The sequence below is a fragment of the Caloenas nicobarica genome, chromosome 3 (assembly GCF_036013445.1).
Source record: "Caloenas nicobarica isolate bCalNic1 chromosome 3, bCalNic1.hap1, whole genome shotgun sequence".
Classification (NCBI taxonomy): Eukaryota; Metazoa; Chordata; class Aves; order Columbiformes; family Columbidae; genus Caloenas; species Caloenas nicobarica.
In genome coordinates, this window is record NC_088247.1 from 82,355,222 (window position 1) to 82,377,748 (window position 22,527).

The window sequence follows — 22,527 nt, forward strand, 5'->3', positions numbered from 1 at the left end:
AATAATGCAGCTTGAGATGATAATGGCAGATGTCTAACATTATCAGCATCAGTATCATCATCTATACCTAGAAGCCTAGAGGTCGCATTCAACAGGGAGAAATCTGAAGTGATTTGGGAGGCTTGGGAGTAAAAATCTTTCACAGAAAGTGACAAAATGTGAGCACGGGATGATTCCAGATACTGTCATGCAGATTAAGCTGATACATCAGGAAAGCGAACAATGACAACATCTGGTTAGACTGAGTGGGGCAGCAAAGCAGTATTTCTGTGTTGGTGATGGAATACATGGCTTTTTAAGATCATACAAAGTTATTATTTAACTATCCTACCCAATAGTTTTACATCATCCTTCATGTGTAAAATTGGCATGTTTATGACAAAGTGAGCTGAGTTTTTCTGTACCATGGGAAATAATCAAAACTTAACTGCAATCCTGGCTCTGTCTCTTCTTTTGCTTTTGCCTCCCTGTATATGAGGGAGCCAATTCACGTGGATGCATGAAAGACAGGAAAATCAATGCTTTTTGAGTTGTTGAACCCAGAGTTCACATGACTGGTTTGAATGCCAGGAACAAGGTACTTTTCCAACATTAACTTAGCTAGTTAACGTCAACATAAGTTACTTTACTTGTCTCTTAAATACTAATTCTCAAGAAAATACTTGGCTGAATGAAATGCTCATCATTCCATCAGGTCCCTGTTTTTCCTGGCAGAGGCACATTCTGTACCTGCTGTTCAGTGACATTAATCCATCATAACTGATCAACTGATTCTGAAAAACTGTGTCTGAAACTTTTAGGTGACATGCGTTCTGCAAAATGAAATGCTTGATTTTTTAGGTTACAAATAAAGTCTGCAAATTTTTCTGGGAACAATACACAACCTATCTGATTCAGCCTGTACAAATATCTTTATTTTCAGGTTTAAAATGAATGAAGACAGCCAGGATTCAGTTCCTCAAGCATCTGGAGTCAATGCTATGTTATTCCTTGTACACAGTGCTTTCTTTCCCAGGTAACTGTGTGCATTTTATCTTCCTCCAGGACAGGCACAGTCATTTGGTATTTTGTTGGAGTAAACTGATGTAATGTTTGTCCAAGATAGCTGATTTAAGTCGCTATTTTCTTTGCATTTAATTAATTCAAGTTCAAGCACTTAATTAGTTTTCCTATCCTTACACTTCCATGATGCTTATCAATCCATATTATATGTTCTTTTTTTACCACTCCACTAAGCTATCATTTTGTCCTCTAAATGATCTCCTAAGTTTCAATTCTGTTGAAGAATTCAGTAGAAGTCAGCTTTTGTCAAGTATCTGTTTTCCTGTGTAGCATACCTTCTTTGATTCTTATCTCAGTGAGATAACTGTGCGACAGCAGGTTTTTTCTTTATTTTAAACCTGATATAATCCTCAAGCTATTAGATATTCTCAGCAAACAGAGCAAGAGGCAAGCTCATTGTGTGCAGCCTCAAGTTTCATCTTAAGCTAGAAGATGGCTTTGGTTGGTAGTGTTGGATGGAGAACAGAATTTTAGCCAAATATGCTCATTTTGAGAGAAAGGTGTTGCACCTGTACATAACTTCAGAAGTGCTTGACTTCCAATGGATATGCCAGGGCAATGGTAGCCAGAATGACTCAGTATGGTTTAAATACTTATGCAGCTTTAAGATCTTAAGCATTTAGGCAGGTCTTTTGCTCTCCTAAATCATAAAGATAGTTTATGGTCTTCTGTTGCTTTAAAACCTTCAAGTAGTTTATATATTTACTACACCCCTAAATGTACCAGTGCCACGTAACTGAACATAAATGTGCTTTTTGACATCGCAGCTTAATGATTACTTTAAGAAACCCTAACTAAATTAAAAATGTGGTGATTACAATTCACAAATAGAATTTTTTTATAAATCAAGAAAAGTTCTGATTATGCTTAATCAGAAGGATTCTACAATGACTTTGAATCATAGAGGCTTAGGATGTTTTGTATGTACTGAGAAGGTACCTGGATGAATTTGACTGTGATCATATACACGCACACAATGTTCAAGAATGCTGTCAAGTTTGTAAAATCCAACACTGAAAAACTACAAAGTCACAGCCACTTGTCCAAATTTAAGTGGGCTACCCCAACTGCATACTTCCTATATGGGTTTTACATTACCCCAGTTATCCAGATACTCTTGTCAAAAACACAACAGCTTTGACATTGGTATAATTTATGTGGCAAGATCCTCTCATTAGCTCAGTCAGAACTTTTCTTGACTCAGAAACACAAACCTTGAAGACCACATCCAAATTTTTTTCCTGAGTTTCCTCCACAGAATCCTATTTCTGAGAATTTTCTTTACAGATTGAAAATAAATGTCCATAATTAGTTGAAAACTACTTGCAGAGCAGAGCACCATGTAAAATGAAAGGGAACAAGCTATTGGCATGCACCAAATTTTTCTCCTTCACTTCTTGAGAATGAACACCAGTGTTAAATTGCATTTACTATGGATTTAATTTGCTCAAAACTCCCGACAGGAGAGGTTGGCTATGTAATATCCAAATATTGCCTAGTTATTGGATAAATTTCTAAAACACCAACAACCCTTTGTCTAACCAATCTAATCAATTCAGGCACTATTTTATTATGCTTTATTACACTGGATGATGTTGATTTCCAGATAGCAAACAGTATCTTCAAGAACGTCAGTGATCTCCAATAATTTCTTTCACACAGGAGAAGTAGTTCCCTGCTCTCTCTTACTGCTACTGGGAGGCGTGGTATCAGCATCGTTTCGGAGCACAGGGGCAGTTCTTTGAGCCAACGTCGGGTAGGTATAGTGGCTTCATCAATTTGATAGCATTCAAAATACATTTCTATTTTCATTTTAGTTTTGGTTTTAAAATCCTGTTGCTTACTAAATTCCCTCCATAAAGCCATGCATAAAGCTAAATATCAAGAATTACAGAGAAACGAACCTTTTTCACCTAAGCTGAATAAGGTGGGAAGTTAAGAATACATTCTGCCAGGCAGCTGCCTCTGTGATACATGGAACAGCTGACTATCAAAGTGTGTGTCAGATGCTCATCACTAACAATTCTGACCTTCAAATAGGGATATAGAAGAACTCAAAGGGGAACATAAAACAGACAAATTATGAAGTACTTGAATAAAAATAGAACTGCATCTATATTGCAGCCACACTTTCTTGGATATATTCTTTCAAATAACAGTATGGTATTTTTTTTTTTAAATTTACCATCAAGATGCCAGTGTCTCAATCTGTGTATTTTTGCTAAGGATGGGATTATGATTGTTGTGACACTTTTTGTCCTTTTATATGAGAAGATCATGCCATATCTGCAGAGCAACAAATAGCAAGTGGGCAAAAGCAGTAAAATCCCACTACCTCTCAGATTCTTTCCAGCATATTGTTTCAGCAGAGCATAGCACTTTCATAGATTCCCAAGTAGACACAGGCCTGTAATCTGCAAAATAAAGTATACAATATTTTGTGCTATATAGTTATTAGAATAATGAAATGGACAATCATTTTCAGCTCTTAAAAAGATCGCCAGAAGCCCAACACATCAAAACTTATAGATCAATAGGTAGGATGAGATTGAAGCGGCTTGTCCTCTTCTAAGACACATCAAACACTCATGGCTGAATAGTTTTTCCTGCCTTATTTGACTTGACAATTTTTGAGACCAGTATACCAATTACTGTCAGCCTTGGGGATCCTCAGAAGCCTGTACAGAATCATAGAATAGTTTGGGTTGGAAGGGACCTTCAAAGCTCATCTAGTCCAACCCCCCTGCAATGAGCAGGGACATCTTCAACTAGATCAGGTGGCTCAGAGCCCCATCCAGCCTGGCCTTGAATGTCTCCAGGGATGGGGCATCTACCACCTCCTGGACAAATATAGTAAGGCACAAATGAAAGACTGTGACAATTCTCATACTGAAGATGCAGACCTGAGTAAATCGCAGAATCACAGAATCACAGAATGTTAGGGATTGGAAGGGACCTCGAAAGATCATCTAGTCCAATCCCCCTGCCAGAGCAGGAACACCCAGGTGAGGTTACAGAGGAATGTGTCCAGGCAGGTTTTGAATGTCTCCAGAGAAGGAGAATCCACAACCTCCCTGGGCAGCCTGTTCCAGTGTTCTGTCACCCTCACTGAGAAGAAGTTTCTTCTCAAATTTAAGTGGAACCTCTTGTGTTCCAGCTTGAACCCATTACCCCTTGTCTTACTGTTGGTTATTGTTATGCTAATGTTATTGCTATTTATGCACTTTGTTCATCTTTGCTCAAGACAGTAACAAGACTACATGCATGTTCTGAATTAAAATCTCTAAGCGAGAGATCTAGGTTATATTCACATGACTGTACATGACTTTGCTTTTCCTAAGAAATTAATGCCATTCAGCCAAATTTACCTTTAGCATGCTCCTAAATTCCAATCAATTTCATTTGTGATTTGTTCATCTGTGACTTCAAATCTCTTCAGATGAAATGTTTATTGTTTTCACTCGGTGCTGCCCCAGATTGAATGGAAATTGGTGGAATATTTGAATCCTTCAATTAAAAAAAAAAGGTCTTAAAATAATTTCAGCTAGAGAACTGTTCTGTAGTTACACCCAAGTTCCATTATCTAATTCTGTTACATTTTATTCCTTACTTTTAGGAAAAAGCAAAACGTGATGAAATAGCAACAGGTATGGAAAGATGTTTTTCATTCTCTTTGCTGTTGATCCATGACTTCTGCCCAGATACTATAGAAACAGAGTTTTTCAGTTTGCCTGGCAAACTGTGTTTAAAATAATTTGGATACCATTGGTATGTGGATGACACACCTCAATGTCTTCTGCTCCCTCCTGATTTGCAGTTATTTCCCAAAATCCAGGCCAGGACGCAGGACATGCAAGGGCTTAACAGCTGGGGTTTTTTTTGAAATAGACATGATTCTGAAAACCTTGCAGAATTTGGGAATGCCAACTATACACACTTCTCTTCCACATAAATATTTGAGCAATGAATTATTGAAATGGTATAGCAAGAGCCAACTTGAGTCAAGTATAAGTGAACAGCCTCACAGACAAAATCTTCAAAAGCAAATTAAATTTTAGAAGGAAAAATCTTCCTTAAAGTATATATCCTTAAAATAACACAAACAAGAGAGAGCCAAGCACTTAAGAGTTAAAGCTGTGCAAATGAAGTCAGTGAATTTGCGAGAAGCAAACACTCTAGATTCTTCTGAATCCTTCAGACATCCTCTGCTGGAAGGCAGACTTTCCCAATAACGTGAAATTGGATCATCTGAAATATGTATTTAAGCTGAATTTGTTTTGCAAAGAAAACATGCCCTGAAACCAGAATATCCCTAAGCCTTGTAGCTGCCCAATAAAATAGACATTCCTACATCCACTGAATGTCCATTTCACTGAGGACCTTCATGGGAACCCCCAGCATCTCCAGCTCTGGGGAAGTCACAGCAGAAACTCCAAAAAGGTTCTCTGTGACCACCACTTTGCATTTAGCATGTTTTGAACTGGAGAAGTAAGTATAGAAACCTATGATTCCAGAATTACTTCACTTCATTGCTGAATTTATAGTGATCTCTAGAAGCCTCATGCAGAGGCTGCAGGATGGCCTGATGACATCTGTCCTGCACTCCTTCTCTGCTCTCACCAGTGCTTGAGGTTTCTGTGAAATTTGTTGCTATGCTCTAAATAAGGTTGCCTCCATCATAGAGCAATGGTCTGGCTGGTTTAGATAAGATCATGAAGATTTTTCTTATTTCTTTTCAGTTGTCTTTTACCCCTACCTGTAATGTTTTCAGAGTCATGCCATCTTGATGATGGAGTTTATTTTCAAATTTACTTTTTTATTTTCTAGTGTTACATAATTTCTGTTCATTCAAAAGCAGTACTAAAAATAGTTGACAAAACATCTGATCATTTGTGTTCCAAAGCAGAAGACACAACGAAGATGGATGCACTGTTATCCGAAGCGGTAGAAGAACACTTACCAATCTTGGCTTCTGCTCATGACAATGGCTCTATCTGCCTATGGAGTATTCAGGTAGTTATCTGAATGTCTTTGGGATGGGACTGGACCATTGAGAAGATAATTCTACTAATCTTTGGAAACATGCTTTTTAACTAGCAATTGCAGCAGTGGATATTTTATTGTATTTTTTTTCATTAATTGTTTCTTCCATGGACACAAAATAGTTCTGCTTTAATAACTGCAGCAGGGAGTGACAGCAAGTGGAAAATGAAGAAACGTGATTTGAAATCATTACAACAAAAACTGACTGTAAAGTTATGTGACAGTCCAGAAGTTGATTTTTCACCCACAACATTTACCTTCTAAGAAAGGATGATAGGCAAGGCAGAGTGTCCTACTGTCAGAAGAGGAGAAATAAGTCTGGAACGTTGCACAAGCCAGCTAGCACTAGTAGGGTTACAAATCAGGAGAGAATAGTATCCTAACACACAGTGTCTACAGCTATAATCAGCTTGCAAAGCCAGTCATGCAACAGCATGCCAATGGCTTAGTTGTCATATCACCTCAGGTCTATAAGACTCTATTCCAGAAAATATGTTACAAGATGCAAAGTATTATAAACACAGCAAGAAGGGGAGTACCGTGATATGACTGGGTAATATTGGTCATTGTGGCAGTGATCACAATACGTCAGCTATGTCAGGCTTTAACAGGAATGCCAGCAAAGGCAAGTCACAGAGAGGATTTTTGAGAAAGATGGTGAGGAAGCTTTGCAGATGTTTTATGCAAAAATAGAATATGATGGTAAATATCCCCAAGTGGAGTAGGTGTGGGCTTTGTTGGGTTTTATTGTCTTCATAGTCGATATGTTATTGTGCTTAGATTCCCGCAGGAATCCTCAAGTTCAGTTGACAGTGATGTCATCACTGGCATGATTGTCATCATCATTACATGGATTTATCTCCTTATCAGCAAGACGTTCTCCCTCACATCCTCCCAAACCTGAAGATGCAGTGAGGGAGAAAGTGCACTTGTACTTACTTAAAAAATATAACAAGTTGGTGAAGGAGATATCATGGGCCCATTTGCAGCAAGAAACAAATTTCAGTAGCAAATGAAACGCGTACTGACGATATTTCATAGCAAATGAAAGTTAGATGGTGAAGTAAGGGTGGGTACAACTAGACTGAATTGCCTGAAGAGTGAAATAGCTTGTTCTTTTGATGTAGAAGAGACAGCAATCCAGAAAAATACACCTCAGCTATCTCGGTCATTCGGTAGATTAGGAACCTACCTTTTTAGCAGCTTTCTGAAAAGATAAGAGCTGAATAATGCTGAATAAATCAAATCAATGGCACTCAGCTTCTGATGCATTGAGTATTATTTTTTTCATGTGGATATCATAAAGAGAAATATGTGATTATTTATTTATTTATCTATCTATTTATTTTAGGGAAAGTTAGTGAATGAAATTTTGCCATTTTCAAAATACCCTTCAGTTCCTCTGACAGCACTATGTACAGACATCTCCACTAAAATGCTTTTGGCAGGCAGTAAGGGTGAGTAAACATGTTAGTCATTCTGTTCAGGACAGTCCGCAGGACCACAAAATATCATGCTGTAAATGTGCCAGAAATGTGGAAATGAAAGTCCAAATGCATGAAAGGATGGTAGATTAAAGTGTAGTGTTAATAACACTATCAGTAGAATTGTTTTAATAAAATACATTACCATTTTCTTCATTCACAAGCACTACGTATAGTTTCCATCTGAGTTACTGTATTAATACCAAGGGCAAAGATTACTGCTAAGAACAAGCAAAAAAATCACATCTGTGGTAATAAAACTAAATAAAAGACTGCAGTTGTGACTGTATCAAGAGCCAGGATTCAGACACTGATACAGAGTACATAGTAATGGCTTCAGCAGTATGCTGCAATATAAAGGAAGCACTTGTGGTCTGTGCTAGCAGCTCATTATTAGACTTTTAATTTCACACCAAATCTGGCTTTCATTTGGCAGAAAGTCCAAGAGTTTATCTGCTGTCTGATTCTCCTCCAAACCTTTAGAATCACTCTGGCAATTTTCCTTCTGCCTCTGTCATATGAGATATTTGGCCTTTAATATGTCACTTTTCTTCTAAAATACCTATTAGAACTGTTTGCTGCCAGCTTCCTGCTCTTATGCTGTCAGAAGTTGGATGGAGCAAGATGTTTTTTTTCCATTTTTTTCAAACTGAGCAGTAGCTCGACATTGATGCTGAAAATGAAGAGCAGTTTCCACTCCCCATTGACTAAAGGGAGAGTAAATGAGTTCAGGAAGGCAGCATGCACTGAACAGGATTTTAATTACTTGTGGAAAAGAATCCACCCTATTATCTATTCATCTGGCACTTTCCCTCTGTCCTTTTGTGTTTGTGCCACTGTCTATTTGCTTTTCATGCTTTCTGCACCCTTCTTTTTATCTGCAGTGCTACTATCAATTTATTGTTCCCATTACAGCTTTTTCCTTGTTAGGAAAAGGTCACCTTCTCTGTCAGCCTCCTTGCTTTCTTGCAAGTGTACAGTCCTAGAAACCAGATGTGACCGGTATGAAATTTGGAATTAGACAAAAGATTCCTCTGTCTAATAGTAGAAACATGAGATAAGAGACAACTTCGACAGGAAAGAGGGAGCCTAGGCAGGAAAGTGGGCAGCTGTGGGTCATACGGAAAATGGTTCTTTGATTCTAGCTTCACATGAGTGGACTAAAAGGTTGTAAAACATTAAGCTTTCATTATGTATGCAATTAATCAAACTTTGTCCATTTTACCAGGATTGAAAAACAGTTTAATCCCCAGGAAGCTCTCCTACCTAGTTTGTGCAACAGATAACTGTCTTGACAAGATTACTCTTATTTTATACTCATGTCACTTAAAGAAAAAACTTTACGTTCTTTCCATTTCAAAACTATCCAATTAATGACACATTGCTCACAAAGAGTATAGATATTTCTTTGTATATTAACAAATAGTCCATTATTTTCTACTCTGTGCTTGACAATGAGATAGTGACATTCACCTTAAAATAATTTTCACTGGCTATAATCTCTGCTTCATTCTGCCCAGTGTTTACCAAGAGCATATGGCAGGAATGAGTGAATGTATAGCACTGATGAAATTTATTGATGTTTTGCTTTTTCCTTTCTTAAACAGAGGGACATATTATGTGCTGGAGTATTGAATCATTCTTAGAAGATCCACAAAATCCTAAAAATGTAAGACAAAATCTGACAGATTTTCTTAACTTGAACAGTATACCAAGATAAGTCAAACAGATAAAATGATTCAGAGTTCTACAGGGACTAAAAGTGCTTCCTTCACGTAAAGGTCATGTCTTTTGCTTGAAGTAATAACTTGATGCTGTGAAAAACAAGAAAAACATAAGTAAAATGCTGTTAGCATTACTCCATTGTGTTCAAAGAGGCTATGTTAAGAATGGAATTATCCGTGTACCAGAGTGGTGTTTCTACCATATGCCATTTGCAGGCTGTTTCATGGAGGGATTACTTTTTCACGTCTTTTAATTTTCAGAAAGCCGTGCTGATAGATCCACTAAGCGATCGTGGTGGCACACAGAACTGCCTGAAATATGGTTATGTTTCTTCTTTTCTCTCAGCAAATAAAGGAGGAGCTCTGCTGGAGGGCACACCCTACTGAAGTGGTTGACTTATTTCATGAAGAGGAGAAAAATGTGGTAGTGACAGCATCTATCGATGGTTCAGTCAGGTATGAAAATGGCTAAGACATCTTACTGCTATGACAAATCAGTTGAACTGTCTCCAAAGTTCCTCTTCTTACTGGACTTGTATATAGGCTAGAACTTAAATAAAATACAATATTGGGTGCATTTTCTGTTCTGCACTTGAAAGAATTAATTGTTTAATGTAACACTTCCAGTTTTCTCAGGAAGTCAGACCTTTTTCAGATTCTTATTTTCTTTCAGCAAGGTGACCTTGAATGCTTAGGCTTTTTTGCCCTTGGATTACTTACATAATAAACAGTGAACTTCAATCTCTTTTTTTTTTTTCTTTTTTTTTTTTAATGACTAACATACTGAACTCTAGAACAGTGCTGCAGAACTTGATAATGTAGATAGATATTTTCTCACTTTTGCTCTGCTTCTAAAAGTATCAATTTTTCCTTTTTGTCCTTTGACACTGCTTCCGCTATGTCTGTAGGCTGTGGCACGCCATGAACGGATACTATATTGGTTACTTCGGACAACCCAGGACGTTTGACTTTTCAGATATCAGTCGGTTGATTTTGCCTTCTGATGTTAATAGCTTTCCTATTATAATTAAAGAGGAAAGCAAGCATATGGAAAAGAATAAGAAGTTTGAATATCCTCTCGTGCTGGACAGGGACAAGTAAGATCTCATACATTTACATACATGTATGACTGGAGGAACAGTTCTGAAAATATACTTTAAAAGCACCTTTCACCTGATGGTCAGAAAAGCATTAGTGTTTCCTATGAGTTATTTAGAAAAATCCTTTTTAAAAATATTTTTGCACAGCATGGATAAATCTCTTAATTGTTATGACTAGGTGACAGTCAGGATTAGGTGATGTTCAGGATTTTAATTCAGTGATGACTAGATAATTGTCTCAGATTTTAGCCTAATTAGAGTCTGTATGTTATGTACACTATTCAGGTTAGCAGCCTGTTTCATTTCCAGTTCCACAAGCTGATATGCTACTGAGATCCAGAACAATTTATTGAAAAAGCTTTGTGTGAATAGTTTCAACCATAAACCAAATCCTTCTGTAAGAATAAGCCAAATTTAATCTTTCAGTTTTAAAAATGGTCTTCTTAAATTTGCTGGGATGTTATGGATACATTCATGTACTTCTGATCATAACGTTCTGACAATGGCGTGTTGTGTGTTCAATAGCAGTGTTGGACCTTTCTCCCTCTTGGTGGTGTTCTCAAGGGATGTGGGTTAATTACAAGTCAAGGCAGAGAGCCTTGGCCCTCCAGCTTAAGTCATGTTTCTAGTCCTGGAGCTCCCTGGTTCATTAATTAGTGGGTTGATCAAATGAACAGAAATAATGAACAGAAATATTGTCTTAAGGGCAACATGCACTGTGTCTTTAGAAACAAAGCAGTCCAAATCTGGGAGAAATTACTTCAGGGCTTAAAAAGTCATGCATGCTCTAGTGGCAAGGTTTCATATACCGTGTGCATTCTTAGGCTGCCTTTTAACTGTATCGCTTTGGGACAAAGGGAAATCCCTAGGGTGCTTTTCTGGTCCCCTATTAGGTTGGTATCCTGCTAAGACTTATTATTCCATAGAGTTCTTACTAATGTGAGTAGTCCCACTAAAGTCAGAACAGTAACTCATCAATACAGAGAAGTGCTTGGCTGTGTTTGAAGGACTAACCCCATAGTCCTTTTGAATAGTCAGCAGCTAGTTTGAAACCTCTTGAATTAAAGATATGATAATTAAGCCAGCTAACCTTAAAGAAACTTTCCATAAATGACATGCCTATGTCAAAGTGTGACTACTTTTTGAGGACTCTTCAAATATTTCAGTAAAGGAGAATGGCTATCATACATATAAAGTGCATTAATTACACAGAATGGAAGAAAATGAGAAACCTGCTTAACTGTGTGAAGAACTGAAAAAAAACAGACAGTCCCACTCTGCACAATAGAAAGTTTCAGTCTTATTATCCTATATAGTCTGTGGGCTGTCACCTCAAGAGTAACTGGATTTCTCTGGTTTAATTGTACCAAATAGTGTAATGGATTGCTAGCCAACTGTCATCCAGCAGGCTGTGTTACTTATGGATGCTAGACTTTGTTCTCTACAGGATACAGAAGCTTCTCTTGGGTCAAATCAGTTATCTTCATGAAGCAATTACAATTTGCTTATTGGACAGCTGCCATATAATTCACTAGGATAAAAATTTAGAACTTCAATTAACAAATCAAGTTATAAATGGTATTAACAGATATTCCCCAAACGTGCATATACCTGAAATGGAACAAACCCAGCTGAATAGCGTAAGTGCTTACAGTTTAAACAAGTGGTTCAGGTGATGTCAACAGGTAGACAGACCCATCCAGAAGAGTCTTAGTTCCTCTCTGTAGTTTATAATTCCTTAGGTTGTATGATCTGACTTATTTTTTCTGATTATAAATTATAAATTAAACTCTGTTAATCTACTCTAACAGACACACTAGATCATTTCTTCCTGAGATTAACTTTGGAAACCAGATATATGAGCAGAGGAAACCTTCTTTATTATGAAAGTGGCATATAGGAATTGTAGTCAGAACTGACAGAAATGCTGAAAAGCCATTATCAGACAGATTTAGCACCCAGCTGTGTTTTTTATATTAACATTTCCAAACTTCTAAAGGTGACAAGCCAGTATCTGGATTGACAAAGTGTCAGTGAAGCACCTCATGACACCTATGAAGGTCCTACTATAAATTATATTTTGAAGATATATGGAATATTTTCTACTTAGGAATAATTTATACTTCAAAATAATTTTGTTTTGTAGCCAGCTAAGAATGTTGCATTCAAAATTGCCATTTTGATAGAAGCATCAGATTTTTCCTGTCTTCTGTGTACAGGTGGAAGTCACTGACCAGATCACCTTCAGTTGTAGAAAAGCCTAAACATGTGGATGTAATTCAGGACATGAAGTTCTTCAAAGCTCTAGCTTCTCCAAAGGTAGCTAATGCATATAACAAATTTGGTTTTGTTCTGTGCAACATATAGGAAATGCAATGGTATTTCCCATTTAGAAATTATCCATAAAGAACCCTACATATCCTTCTTATTCAATGGACAAGCTAGAATAAAAATGCATAAACAGAGGGACTGAAGAAACCTCTCTTGTTTTCAGTCTCATTGTTTCACACTGGCAGATTCCAATTTGGAAAGTAGCACATACTGATTCACTTGTTTGGTTTAGCAACATTAAAAACCACTAAAATTTTTACATGCTCCAACAGAAATCCTAGATATCTTAAGTTTACTTGAAGGAACTGTGAAAATACTAGAAAAACAGTGAATCCTTGGTTATATACAATAGTTCTTTTAGGGTTCCCAAGAAATCAGAAACCAGGAAAGTTCTGAGTTAGTTTAGATATCATTATGACTGCTTTCTGCAACTCTAATTGCATAATGGTGGATCTTCTGCATCTGTACCTGGCTTAGCCCTTAAAAAGTCATGAGAACAAATAACACTTCTTCTCTTACAGTTGTAGTAGAAAAGGAAAAAGTGGCTGTGCAAACACCTAGAGGATGTCAGTAGCTCACAGTAATTCAGTAGTCTTTCTGAAATGGGAAATGCCTAGTAATTAATGTACATGAGTAATGCTTAAAATTGACAGACAGACACTGGAAGAGATTCTCTTAGGAATGTTTTATATTGTTGAAGATGTGGTATCTCTTAAACTGTTACTAATACAGCACATTCAGCAATATATTAGTAAGACCATGAAAAAACATAAGTAGAAAATCTCTGTATAATGTACCATTTCAAATTAAACTCATGTTTTCAAATTTGATGGAAACAAGAGTTCTTTGCAGTGTTTCAAGCTGTAGGTGCATTTTTGTTCCTTTTTGGAAGAGCATAAGTTGCCTTCCTAGGGTGAAATCACAGCTATATCATGTAAAGTCAGTTTCCTTTCCAGTCTGGTCCGTAAGCATAATACATAGGTAAGTCTCAAGATTAAAGTGAATGTGGATGAACTGTCAAGGTACCTGAGCTATTTTCCCAAATTCAAAGCTTTCAACAGTTAACAGCAGAAATGTCTTGTTCATCTTCATCTTTCTGAACTGGCTGCTTAAATGCTTGTGAGTTGTAAACCCCAACAGAAGGACAGCCAGACTGACAGCCCTGTGATGAAGCTTTCATCTGGGAGGAGTTCTTGCTCCATTACCCCTTTGCTAGAGTTCCACTGTCCTCTGATAATGTGCATCCACCAAACTTGACAAGTACCCTGAAAATGGTTCCTTTTCTGAGCTTATCCAAGGTATTAATAGGTGAAAGAACCAAGTCAGTGTTTAAAAGAAGCTTTAACTTAGGTGATAAAAAGCATTTTGCTGTTAACTGTCTTGATTTTGTGTCCCTTGGGAAGCTGGAAATTTGCTGGTTATGCATTTTCTACAGCAGAAGCATGCTCCCCTCCTAATTATTAAAAAAAAAAAAAAAGGTTAAAGGCAGCCTTTACAAGGTACAAAGAAAACCTGTGCATAAACCATAATATTTCTCCATAGTAATGATATATATTAGACAACATGAATGTCACCATGCAAGTCAATGACAGAAATGATGTCTTCATGACCTTTTGTCTCCAGCTAGTCATGCACTGACTTTGGCTTCCTTTGGTCAGACCCACAGACAACCTTTGGAAATTTTTGAGTCTGGAAGCAAAGAGCCTGGTGCAGTATTTGGGTCTCTTCCTGTATATGAGGTAAGCACAAGTGTTTTCTACCTTTTGTGGTGGCATTCTTAGAGCAGAAGCCATTAACACTAGTAAATTATTACAATCGCATACTCTGACATTCTGTTGTTAAGTGTCTGCTTCTCAATTTCATTTTCTGATGTGGTTTGCATGACTCCCTATCCAACTCCCTTCTCAATTTGGTGGAAGCTTGGGAAGCAAGCTGAAGAGTACACTCCACAAAGTGAGTATTCTAGACATTTACTTCTGTTCAAACTCATGTCAGTAACTTTTTGCTCAGACTTGACTCAATTAGCCAGCTCAAAATCTATTGATTCTTATGTGCACAAAGCTTTGGTTACTGTAAGTTAATACTTTTTTATGGGTACTATCGATTTGATTTATTGCAAGCTGCCTAGCAAGGCTTCCTAGGTTGTTCCTTCTGTGGAGAAAGACCAGAATGTCCACAGCCTTGTCTATCCCACCTATCACAGGATGGAAAGAATCACCCCTACCAGAGGTGCCGATCTCTTTCTATAGAGGATACCTAGAGAACTAGCTCAGATGAGACTCCTCACATCTAGATGGCTGGTTAGGTGGGATGAATAGGGTACTCTGCATTCAAATATACATGACTTAATGCTTGTGCATGCAGCATTTACAGAGTAGCTCAGAAAACAGAAAACTCGGGAACACAATGTTCAAATAGTTGGCACATATGCCCTTCTGTGACCATTAATGTGCCTTGGAAATCTATGTTTAGTTTTCTTCCAGAATAATAAAATAAAATACAAGGGTTCTTGTGCCTTGGCAAGTTAGGAGCAACTACACTGAAGCAAATGGCACTGCAATGGATTTACAATACGAGATCAAACTTTTTCTGTGAGCTACATGCACAACAAATAATTTTTTGTCTGTGCTGTTACAAAACTCTATCAAACTGGTCTGTTCACCTAAATATATAAATTAGTTCTTGAAATTTTGCAATTTCTTTTTTAAAGGTCTTAAGCAGAACAAAACTGAGATGACAGTCCCATTGGATAGACAATGAAGACAGGTATCAGTGGAGAATAGCGTCAAAACAAATAAACATAGCATCTGTCTTCAAGAAAATGGATTAGCATGTTCCTTATTTCAATTTTTTTCTCTGGTTTTTGTGTGTGTGTGTTGGGGTTTTTTTTCTATTATATTTAAATCCATTTGATAATTAAGTAGAACATATAGAAATCAAATATTTACATATATTCCAGTCCTTCATACAGAGAAAAAATTCTAATAAAGACAGTGTAGGATTATAACAAGATACTCACAGAAAAGCCTGTCTCACTCCACCTTTTGCTGGTTAAGAAGGAAAAACACCTTACTATGATTAACTGCTTAAAGATTCAGAGCTATAAATCTGCAAAAATTCTTCTTTTGCTAGCCATATAGACTTCTCTGAAGAACAAGAAATATTATTCCAGAGGTACTGCTCTAACCTTTCTCTCATGTTTCAAGAGCTTTGGTGTCCTTGGATAGGCAGAGTTGATGGGATATTCCATAGGTAGGACACATATGCCACAGCATCCTGACTCCTAACAAGCCCTGTCGGCTCCAATAGGTTCTGCGCAGGTCTGGCTCCTGTACCCCTGCAGATGTTCCCCAGGGCCTCTGGTTCTGTTCCCTCAAAAAGCCCCTATGAAACAGAAAGTCAGGGGAGTGTGACCCAGAAATTGCACTTTACGCTCTGTGAGCCGTTTTGAAGGCAGAAGCAAAACACAAATGGTATTCTGCTTTACCCATGTTCTATCAGCCTCCCAATTACACTTGACAGCAAAGTTAGCTGTAATTTGAGTTTTGTGAGTCTCTCACTACAAGGCAGATTTCTATAGCCTTTTTTTCTCTTTCCATCACAGTGGTTATCTTTTTCTTAAGTGTCTGCCTCAGAACTCCATTTTATACTCACAATTTCATATGCATCAGATACGCACAAGGGGTTAATATGCCCTGCTGCTTCTGCCTGTTAGTTCCTTGCTTGTGCTTTCAAAGAGCATGATCATACTCTAAGCCAGAAGAGTGCATGCTGACCTCATATTCAATTAATCGTCTGTCATGATTCCCGAAATCCTTCTCAGCATTTCAGCATTCTAGGACAGTGCCACGACATGACACAGGTCACAGAATACATATTCTAGCATCCTTTGTCTGGATAAAGGTACAAGTCCTTGCCAGGTGTGTCACCTTGGTGAGTATTTAGGATAATCCATGCAATTAGTGACATTATTACCTACTATTTTGGGGAAAATAGTGGGTTTTCTGTATTACTGGTAATGAAGGGTGTTTGACCTGCTGGTCTTCTTGGAAAGACTGTCTTCTGATGAGCTGAATCTATGATGCCTTGTGATGCTTTACCTGTCTTCAACTTGTTATAGCGCTATGTTGGATTTTGAAGTAATACTGCTTTTGTTTTAAAGCAAAATATCTTGTGGAAGTATATTTAAAAATAATACGATGAACTGTGCTGGGTCTGGCTGGTATGAACCTAATTTTCTTCATAGCAGCCTGTATGGTGCTGTGACTAAAACAGTGTTGATAACACCCCAGTGTTTTGGCTATTGCTGAGCAATTCCTGCACAACATCAAGGTGGTTTTTTCCCACCTCCAGTGAGTAGCCTGGGGTGCACAAGAAGCTGGGAAGGAACACAACTGGGACGGCTGACCTGAACTGACCAGAGCTATTCGATACCATATAAACTCCTGCTCAGAAACAAGAGCTCATGGAATGGAGGAGGAAAGCAAGATGTTCATAGTTATGACGCTTGTCTTCCCAAGTAACCATTATGTGTGCTGAGACCCTGCTTCCCAGGAAATGCCTAAACATCTGCCTGCTGATAGGAAGTAGAGGATCGATTCCTTATTTTGCTTTACTTGCACACACAGCTTTGCTTCACCTATTGAACTGTCTTTATCTCAGCCCATAGTTTTCTCGCTTTTGCTCTTCCAAATCTCTCCCCATCTCACTGAGAGGAGTAAGCAAGGAACTGGGTGGGCACTTAGTGACTGCCAGGGTCAACCCACCACCTCAACCAACCTTATGATTAAAACTAAAATCAAGTTTGTCTGACAAACCAAGTGGCACCAGATAAAGTGTAATCTGCCATTTACCATTTGTTTCCTTCATACCTGCCATGATTTAGCAGTTGGTGTATGAAAGGTAACACACCTGCAGTTCCCTGAGTCCTATTTGCCTTTGAAAGAGCTACATCAGCTCTCTTCCAGTTACCAGAAAATAGCCTAGTCTTCAAAGATTATTAAAAATGAACAGTTCAGGTTCAGAGAGCACCTCACCTGTTTCTTTTTATGCTCTTATGTGTTGTGTTTTATAGTTGGGTAATATTTCTCTTTGGTATTGTCCCTATTTATAGTTAGAACTAAAGTATTTTACTGTGGTTGCAAGACGCAGACGTCCCACTTCTCTTCAGTTTATTTACTATTTGCTTCCTCAGAACGGACTATTTACTCATTCTTTTCTTTTTACCAAATATTTAGCTAGGATTTCATAGGTTCTTAATTTTTGAATTTTAGTCTTTTCAGTCTTGCTATCTGGTTCTTTGCTTTTTCCTTATTAATTGCCTGTGTTTTCCAAGAGCTGATTTGTACTCATGTCTATTCACGCCGCTATATTCTTAACTGTGCAGAAGAGCCCATCCATAATGTAATACTATTCCCAGTAACAATCAAGTGTTTAATCCTATGCTTAATGAAATCAATGGACCAACTCTCTGGAGGGAATCCGGCTGTAAGGAAAACTGTCAAAAATGCGCGATATGTATGTGTTATCTTTAGCAGCCTTCCATCCAGTTACTACCTTACTGTTGTGCTATTTAAATGGTGACAAAATTACAGTGCTACAATGCTCTGAGACTCTTTTTCATAATTCATTAAGTTAACAAGACCTGAAGTAGTTCAGACTGTGTGTTGTTGCTCAGCATTGCTGTTTACTTGAAGAGCTTTATAAACACCAAATGGGAAATGGTCCCGGCCACAAACATTTTACACAATTATATTATCCAATTGTCTTTCTTAAGTGTCACAAGAAAAGCAGAGACACTTTATTTCTTCGAAGACATAATCAACTAAGGTACTGCACTGCACAGAGTAAATTAGAAGAATTTTTTTTTATTGTGTGTTAGAGAACAGAGGATGCTACTAGAAAGAAATGAAGCACAGAAAAGCACACCAGGCAAGTGACACTTCCAAATATACCTGCTCATCTTCAAGCAGTCTTTTCAGTGCTGGATCTAGTACAAAGCTGTGTGTTAACAGACTTGTTGGTATTAGCAGTGGACTTTTTCTATGTCAATGTTGCTATATTCCTTTGCAGGTTAGTTTCTTTCCACCAGCATCCACAATTATATTGCAGACTTAAATGTTCCAGGGGTATCAGTTGTTCTGTTGTTCCAGATCGTTACTGTATTACAGAAAGGTATCTTGACAAGACAGACTCTTTCAACATGGCAGAAATTCATGGTTGTACTGGCTGCAGTAGTTAGTTTGCCAGAATTTCATTACAGCCCTTGCTAGTGCTTTACAAAATCTGGGATGTTCTTCAGCTGCCCTCACCCACTGGGGTAGTTCAAGCTGAATGGCATCAATGGTGCCAGAACTGCAGGAACCAAAAGTCTTTGTTATGTATCCACCACTATAATAGCTCCCATTATTTGGGCTAGGATTGGATGGAGAAGGCACGCAAACATAACTGTTATTTTGGTCTTCAATATATTTACCCAAACTTCTGTTCCCTGAAACCAGAGTCTCAGAAGAAACATTGACTAGCTGGCTGGCCAGATGGCTAATTGAGGAACACGATGCAGAGTAATTGCCTGAGTTAAGGGAAGTTTTTGAAAGTGTGTAACCTAGTTCTATCCACCGTTCAGGATGTGCTTGTCCATGGATATCCAGAATCAGGCCCCCTGTCATCTGCGATTTTGCAGTGGTCAAAAATCCCATATACTCCTCCCAGGCCTGCTCTGCTTGGGGAATTCCAAAGGAGGCTTCATCCTTTTCCCTGTTAGCATCCATCTTGAACCTCTGCAGGTGGTTTATAATGATATGTGGGAAGAAGCCATCAGTAATTTTGTTGATTTCTTCAGCAAGAGCCTGAGCCAGCTCTATAGTATACCTGTCTTGGTTGGTAGACACTTTGCATTTCTTAGAATTCTGAGTACTTCCAGGAGGACACTCATGAGAGAAAATACAAGAGGATGAATTTGCATCCCAACAGGCAGCTTCTCGATCAGGGATGTCGTTGGGTTCCATTGACCCACCGTGTGGGACAGAGAGAATAAGGTTCATGTTGCCCACTTGATATTCTGTGAAATTATTATGACCAAATATAACCTCTTTGGTGCCAGTGGCTTTCAAAAGCATATATGAAGTAGAAAGAAGGAACAGATACATATCCTTCATTTGCTGCTAGAAGACTCAGCAATATGAACTATTTCAGTACCTACATAAAAGCAAAGACAGAATTTAGGTTACTTACAGCTGGGAACACATGAGAGACTGTTCAGCTGCTGCTGGAATAATTAGTTACTGGTTAACATATTTTAATTCTATTCTATGTAGCACAAAGAAGAAGAGTACTTATATGAGAAACAAAAATGAACAGGGAGCTTAGTGTGGTTAGATGTAACTGATACGGTTTCCAAAAGAGAGGATTCTCCCAGAATAACAGAGCAAGGGAAACGGTAGGTTACTGGGCATCCTTCATTTCCCCAGAAAGCACAAACACTATTTGATCATCCCATCTGGTCCCAGAGAATCACTAGATCCCAGAAGAATATTTGAAATATTTTTTTCCCACCAAAGCCTCACTTTTTTTTGCACTGCCAAAATGTAAGAAAATTCTAATGAAATTAGATAAAACATCTATCTCATTGACCTGTGTGAAATATTTTTCTGTTACCCACATGGTAACAGAAACTAGAGGCTATGTCACCTCCAGCTAACACTGGGCTTGTCTAAAATAAGCAGATTGGTAAAAATTAAGTGCTACCAAGCTCTACCTTTAGCTGTGCTCTAGGCTGAGTTAATTTAATAGCATTATAGATAGGTACCAGTGAGTGCATTTAGGAGTGACTCTATTCTCTTTGGTTTTCAATTCTGCGTTCTCTTCTAGGGAGCCAAGATATTTTTAAGCCATTTTTTGGAAAGATGGAATTCAGCAAGGTGCTGACAGTGCTTTCTGGCTTGAGGGCATTACATATCTAGAAGGCTCAGAGTCTCGAGTGTAACTGTGTTGGACGACTGTAAAAATGGGTGAGTAAACTCAGTGAAGAGCAGAATAAAAAAGGATACTTTTCACTTCCATGAATTAAAAAAACCCTCAATATAGGTCAGATGAGTATGTAAATGAATGCATTTGCAGATGAGGGGAGCTGCCCTGAGAATCTCATCTACAGTTTTCCTGCAGCACATGATTAACAGCCTTTTTAGGGTTTTTTAACCCTTCAGTTAAAAGGTCCTTTTACGTGAGCTAGTGGCTTAAAACAAGCTTTTATCCAACTCCTTGTATAGTTCACGCTTCCCCAGATTTCCCTGAGACACAGACCTTCACTTGGTAGTTCAATTTGCATTACCAGAAATGTTTGGGAAATTAATATTTTCAAGCATTATTCAAAATCCCTTTTCTTGGAAAAACAGGCTGCACATGCAGAGTAAGTCTAGGAAGAGCTTAACTCAGATGCAGTGGGGCCCAGCACCGAGTTAAATCAATGAACAGCAACAACTCCCAGGTGTTGCTCACCTGCCTTAGGACCCTGTTTCCTTTGCCGCAGGCTCTCACCTTAAACATGATGACACAGCTGTTCCTTTCCCACCACTGTCAAACAGTTTGTCACCATCTGCGGCAGTTTCCTTGTATTTTTTGAAATATCTTGTTAATGATTGAATCAAACTGCTAACACTACTAGATTGGGCCTTAAAGATATATGGAGATAGAGCTCCGTTTAACTCCCAAACTGGAAGAAAGTGGCCTTGGCACATCTCAGGCTCTGGGCTGAGTCAGAGAGCCTAGGGGAACTCAATGACCCCAGACTGGTTTAAATAGTTTTCTGGACAACATAGAGGGGATGAAGAGGAAAACTGTTAAATCACAGTAATACAGGCTAGAACTGCTATTCTGGACCTCATCAAAGCAAGACACACACTTTTCCAAAGGATTTTAACTCAAAAGGGATGGCGTTTGGAGAAGCACAGAAGCACCTGCAGCTAGGAGGAATATGCTAGAAAACTTACCTCTTTGTCTTCTTCAGCACAAGGGTGAGGTCCACGTGCACAAGGAACAAAATAACTGTAACAGGCTCAAAGTTCTCTGTTGATCATAAGTAAACATATACATTATCGTGAGGTTAAAAGAAAAAAATCTACACTATTTTAAACTGCTAGTGATCACTGCAGGACTGGTTTGAAGATTTACCTATAAAGAAAGGGAGAGTTGTTCCTGCCTCTGCACCTTCAAAAGCGAAACTCAACCGACCTTTGCACTCGATTTCAGCCAGGGCTCTCTCTGTCCCAGAGGTCTCCAGGGGCAGGGCTGAGCCATGCAGCTCCATGCCACAGAGGCTTCATTGGCACCTGGATGTATCATTTCACAAGGAAGGATCACAAAAAGGGAAAAAAAAAATGCCCTGGTTAACTGGAAGATTAGCATGCTTTTTTCTCTATACTGACATGTTTCTAGAGATCAAAAATCTCTAACCAGTGAAGGCAGTAAAACTGGTAATGCAGAGGGTTTTGAGCTTTAATGGCAAAAATGGGTGTCCTAATTCTGGTTTTGGTTTTTGGGGTCTTCTGGGGAAAGTCTTGGAATTTTTCTGAGACTTCACTGTAGGAAAGGTGATGGGACGCATCTGTTCATGTGCACACTCATCTGTGCATTTGAAGCTGTCCATTATCTCTTCCTGACTGAGAAAATACATTCTCTCCACTCAGAATCATTCCAAGATATGCCTGGCAGAGAAAAGGACTGAAACAACTGGAGACAGGGAACTGAAAAGACCTCTGAGTTGAAAAATAAAGATAAAAGGACAGA

General features: G+C 38.3%; 1 protein-coding gene across 1 annotated transcript in view; it reads left to right on the forward strand.

Moving 5' to 3' along the window:
• The window catches only part of WDR64 (WD repeat domain 64), a 66,236-nt gene extending 50,732 nt beyond the window's left edge, over positions 1 to 15,504 (forward strand). Inside the window, exons 18-29 of the mRNA XM_065632440.1 lie at positions 923 to 1,015; positions 2,725 to 2,818; positions 4,679 to 4,709; positions 5,966 to 6,075; positions 7,457 to 7,562; positions 9,197 to 9,258; positions 9,660 to 9,769; positions 10,222 to 10,410; positions 12,633 to 12,732; positions 14,403 to 14,483; positions 14,664 to 14,697; positions 15,455 to 15,504. Coding sequence (XP_065488512.1) covers positions 923 to 1,015; positions 2,725 to 2,818; positions 4,679 to 4,709; positions 5,966 to 6,075; positions 7,457 to 7,562; positions 9,197 to 9,258; positions 9,660 to 9,769; positions 10,222 to 10,410; positions 12,633 to 12,732; positions 14,403 to 14,483; positions 14,664 to 14,697; positions 15,455 to 15,504 — 1,060 coding nt within the window. The remainder of the gene's footprint in view (positions 1 to 922; positions 1,016 to 2,724; positions 2,819 to 4,678; positions 4,710 to 5,965; positions 6,076 to 7,456; positions 7,563 to 9,196; positions 9,259 to 9,659; positions 9,770 to 10,221; positions 10,411 to 12,632; positions 12,733 to 14,402; positions 14,484 to 14,663; positions 14,698 to 15,454) is intronic.
• The last annotated feature ends 7,023 nt before the right edge of the window (positions 15,505 to 22,527 follow it).